This window comes from Saccostrea cucullata, unplaced genomic scaffold (genome assembly GCF_032062105.1).
Source record: "Saccostrea cucullata isolate Sc308-1 unplaced genomic scaffold, CSIRO_AGI_Scuc_v1 ctg10927, whole genome shotgun sequence".
In the NCBI taxonomy this organism is placed as follows: Eukaryota; Metazoa; Mollusca; class Bivalvia; order Ostreida; family Ostreidae; genus Saccostrea; species Saccostrea cuccullata.
Window position 1 is genome coordinate 41,110 of NW_026935904.1, and position 5,031 is coordinate 46,140.

The following is a 5,031-nucleotide window of genomic DNA, read 5'->3' on the forward strand; positions in this document are numbered from 1 at the left end:
ATTTTACTTGAAAAGAAGTTAATGGTAATCTAACAACCAAGCTGTATGATAAACGTTATGACTCTAATTTTTCAATTGTCAACATCCCTTACTTATGCACCAATATACCTTCAACATCTGTATACAAGTTCATATTTCTCAATTGATTCGATAATGCAAGTGCATGCTCAACGTATGAACAATTTTTAAAACGAGGTAAATTATTCACAAACAAGTTGATGAAACAGGAATATCAGCAGCTTCGTTTTAAGTCATCATTCCGTAAGTTCTATGGTCGATACAAAGACCTCGACAGCAAATGCAATTTATCATTGAGTCAAATGCAGACTGACTTTTTTCACACTAATTGTTGTTAGTTTATTATTTATACACCGAATTGACGACGGATTTTGCCGTTATTTCTTGATCATGACAAGAAGCACACGGCGGGTGTGACCGGTCAGCAGCGGATGCTCACTCCTCCATGGCACCTCATCCGACCTCTGTTGTTTTGGAGGCCCCTGTTTTTCTGCTCCTATTTTGTATTGTTTTATGGACTTTGATGTTGAATATTGTTCGCTATCTCCATATCCGTCACGCTATGACAATGTTATCAAATCGTTATCGCATTGTCCCGCTATCGCATCATCGCCATCGCACTTTCGCACCGTGGCTCAATTGTTATCGCACCCGTCGCTTCATCGTTTCCGCGCCTTCGCATTATTTAAGTCTTTTATCCAATAAAATGGCGTGTTACAACGAAATTTTAATTTTTCAGTCTTAGAGCAATGTTACAATGGACTTCAGCGATCTTCTAGTCGATGCTCGATGGTGCGAAAGTGAACTGCATTGCCCTATCCGGATTCCATAACAGACAATACGACACTTTCTCCTTCAGAAATAGCTTTAAATTTAGTATACTGTAGACGTACTTTTTTCATTTGGGTCAAAATTCCGCGGAATATCCATTTTTCTTTAATCCGCTGGTAGAAAAATACGCGGATTTCGTAGACCCGAACTACATGCCTAAAACGTTTTTAAGGTTCAACTCTACAAATTTTCGCTGAAAATTTGTGACCGTGTACATAGCGTAAATTAATATCACGCGGGAAAAAGTACTTCTTCAGTAGTTAAAAAGTATCATCAAACGGAGTAAGATGTTTTTGACGTAACCCTTGTGAGGAAAACAACTTGAACAAAGTATTTTATCCAATAAAATGGTGCGTTACAACACACTTTAAATTACTGAGTCTTAGAGCACTGTTTCAATGGACTACAGCAACTGCTACCCTCTGAATTTAATATTGTCATAATGTAAAGTAAAATAACATTAAAGTAAAGTAATCTAAAATAAAATAATGTGCATGGATAACATTTATCGAAAAAATGTCACAAATCATAACGAAGGAAAAAACTAATTCTGATCAAAAATTAATATCAGAGGTAAGCAAATGTAAGTGAATCTCAAATTCTTTTTTTATGTATCCTGAGGAGTTTATCCTAGGTACATGTACATGCTTCAAGCGTTAAAAGGTTTTTCAAGAAAAATCCTATATATTTATTATTTGGACGATTATAAGTTTAAAAAAAATTATTTTAAGATACTTCAATAAATAAATGGGTTGCTCTAAATACAACTGGGAAAAAAATGAAGAAAAAAAATAAATGGATGACTTTTTGACAACTTTTATGTAAACGTAAACAAAATGAATCTAGAATTATCCTAAAATTTGGTTTAGTTTTGACATTAAAGGTGCATAGAAACAGATTTGAAGTTATTATTCTTCCTCCAAAACTAAAACTCATTCGCGTTAGGATCTATTGTTTTTATTCTAAAATATATAGATCTAATACAGAAAATATTAACTTCAGATCTGTGTCTTTGCACCTTTAACTTTTGATCAATCTCGTTTAATGTCGAAAGTTAGTTAATTCAAAGGCATTATAATTTCCATGTAAAACTTACAATACATTTCATTAGAATCTATTTTTCTTTGTGTTTTTATTCTTTCACTAAATTTGACTACAGAATATCCCTTCTACCTGATCAATACATGGGAATCACGGGAGTAAGGACTGTCAACAGGGGATGTTTGCTATTCATAGCCACCCGATCCCAACTCTAGAATTATCAGGCCCCGTGTTTTACATATATAACCTGTTCACACTTTCGTATAATGTGTAAAGTTTTTTTAAATCGATGTTCACTCTGCTTTTCTTACATGATACTCCATAACTCTCTGTAGTTAGTTTTTGTTGTGTGTGCAAGTTTTATTCTTTTAATTCACATATTGAGATTATTATTAGCAGTAAAGTGAAATTTACTTCATTGTAGATTCGAAGGCCAAAATTAAAAGTGGAAACTTGATTTAATTTGAAATCATTTTTATACATTAATATGTGTATGTTTTATTTGAAAAGAATTGTTAATTAAACTGTGATTTACGCATCAAGGCCATTGACGACAATTTCTCTGAAACACAAGACGTTTTTTCCGCCGATTGCATTAGGATCGTCTGTAATGTAGTTAGGGCGGACTATTTTTACGGTGACATACGACCCATATAGGAGGGGTCTGGTTTCACACTCTATGGTGTGGATTTCTCCAGTTTGACTCGGTCCAAGGAATGTGCCACACATGTTCATCTCGGACCAAACGGAAGAGTTTCCAGCTCTTATCTCTACACTATGTAGCCAGCGACCTGAAAAAACAAAAATTGAAATATTTTTTCTGAGAAATAAAAACCACACATATCAGATTAAAGTAATAAGTTAACTTCACATTTACCATGGCCATCGCTTCTGTTGTAAAGAATTACATTTTTCACAATACTGAGTGTTCCTAAGTCTACCGTCAGCCAGGGATAAAGTTCGAAGTCTGTGTGAAACAGTAGACTGTTGTCAGTAAAGTCTGTCCTACCATCAACGGCATAGTTCACATTTGTATATGGAGGATATGGATAGAGACTGCTACTAGAGACGGTTTTACCAAGCGCCAGGTTTACCACTGAGGAAAAGAATTGCAAAAACATTAATTAAAAGACATCTTATAAAGATGAAAAGAGATGAAAATATGGAGCAGGGGTCGCTCTATATATACATATATATCGTTCTTTATAAGCATATATATGTATATCAAATGTCCATTAAACATGACAAAATAGGAGCGGAAGGGAGTTCTAAGAGGTGTATGCGTCTGCGACCTTTCTTCCCAAACTATACATTAACATGTAAAAATTTCATCAAAGGAAAGAAATATGTTTGTTAATTAAAAGTAAATTTCCATCCTTCTCAGCTTTAGATGTTGAACAAAAACTTAATTGGTTACTCAAAACAGAAGATAAGGAAGGCAAATTTATAAATGGTAACACGTCTAAGTATTTATATAGTTCTTCACACACGTTCATGTATATTGTTGTATTCCTATTGATTGAAACAGGATTATTGTTGAAATGATTTATGTCATTTACTAATTGTTTTGCTGTTCATTGGCTTACATTAACTATTGTACTAATCTCATACTTGTCTGTTCTGGGCTCTAATTTAGAAATAAAATATTCTGTTCTGTTCTATACTGACTAGAATGTCATTGGTCATAAATATTTATAATTATTAAGGAAATAGAATTTCGCATACTTTGGTTTTTTTTTTCCGAATTTCGACCCTAGGGCAGAAGTGCCCCGTGCCCTAAAAACTGTTTCAATGATTCCTTAGACTTTATCAAAATTTAATTTAGGGACGGGCCTGCCCTGCAGGAATTCTAAGCCAAAATTCACGCAAAATATGGTTTAACAGAAAAAATGCTGTTTTGACAACTTTTGGATGTTTATTTCAAAATTGCAGATAATCAATTTAGGTTCAAAATGAAAATTTAAAACATTTTGACAAACACATTATAGAAAAAATATTTAAGAACACTGACTTTTAAATGAGACCTTTTCTGAAAAATTGTTATCTCCTACAGGTCAATTCTTTTGTTAGTACTAATTCATCCTATGTATGTAATGTATCGGGATCTAGATTTCGAATTTATGAACTCAAACTTCCTGTTTATGATACAAAACATTTACATTAGGTAATTTTATCTCGGACAAAGACATTTGAAATGTAAATATTTTGTTCATAATCAAACATAGACTTAGGATCAGTTGTGGCTGAATGAAGATCGCGCCATGGCATCAAAGTTGGGATCATATGCATTACTACTAAACATTCTCCTGCCACGAAATCGAATTGCCACAAACCAATTTTTTTCCTCAAACCTCGAAAATATGTGTTTTTACAGTATATGTGTATGTCTGATTGCCTTTGTCTTTTTCTGTAAAAGACGAAGAAAAGCAGGAAAGGAAACCAGACAGGTTTAGCTTTATTGGTGCTGATACTGACAAATTTGGTTTGTAGAAGAAAAATGCAGATGACCTTTACAGTAAAATAGATCACCCAAATCTTACATGGCAATCATAAATAAATTGATGATGCCAAGTGTTTTCAGCTTACCTTTAATGCTAAAATATTCCCAATCTTCACCAAGGACGTCTAACGAGGCTTGATAATTTTCTGTTAAAAATGTTTTCAACAAATTGCAGGATGTTCTCTTTGCACTGAACAAAAATCCAACGCAGATGGGATTTCTTTTTTTAAGGCATTCGGCAGAACAATTTGTAGAAGTTGGAGCGATCATAGGAATAAAATGAAATAAAGAACTGCTTGCAGTTCCATTACATACGAATGCCTTGTAAAACAAGGCGTTGCACGCAAAATTAAAATCATTTGCAAAGCTAACCTGCAAAACGAAGACAACACAAAGAAAATGTTTTATTCGGTGTACCATTTTCACATTTTTGAAACAGGTAGATTTTTTGCAACTTCTTTTTATTCCTAGTGATTAGTAACATCGATCAAATTCTATTGAGTATTTGATTCAGTGATTTGATGTGTTCGAATGCTTAGGATATTGCAAATTGTCCCTTTATTGCAAAGAATTGACTGCAGGGGTTTCCTTTCTTGACTGATATTTTGAAGATTGTTGATCCCATTTGAAGATATGATTAG

General features: G+C 33.6%; 1 protein-coding gene across 1 annotated transcript; it reads right to left on the bottom strand.

The window, feature by feature from the left end:
• Positions 1 to 2,408: 2,408 nt before the first annotated feature.
• LOC134244153 (uncharacterized) lies at positions 2,409 to 4,714 on the bottom strand. The gene is made up of 3 exons (XM_062726424.1): positions 4,477 to 4,714; positions 2,768 to 2,986; positions 2,409 to 2,681 (listed from the first exon to the last, which is right to left on the bottom strand). The coding sequence occupies exons 1-3, from the start codon at positions 4,658 to 4,660 to the stop codon at positions 2,422 to 2,424; spliced, it is 663 nt and encodes a 220-aa protein (XP_062582408.1). The 5' UTR covers positions 4,661 to 4,714; the 3' UTR covers positions 2,409 to 2,421.
• Between the last annotated feature and the right edge of the window lie 317 nt (positions 4,715 to 5,031).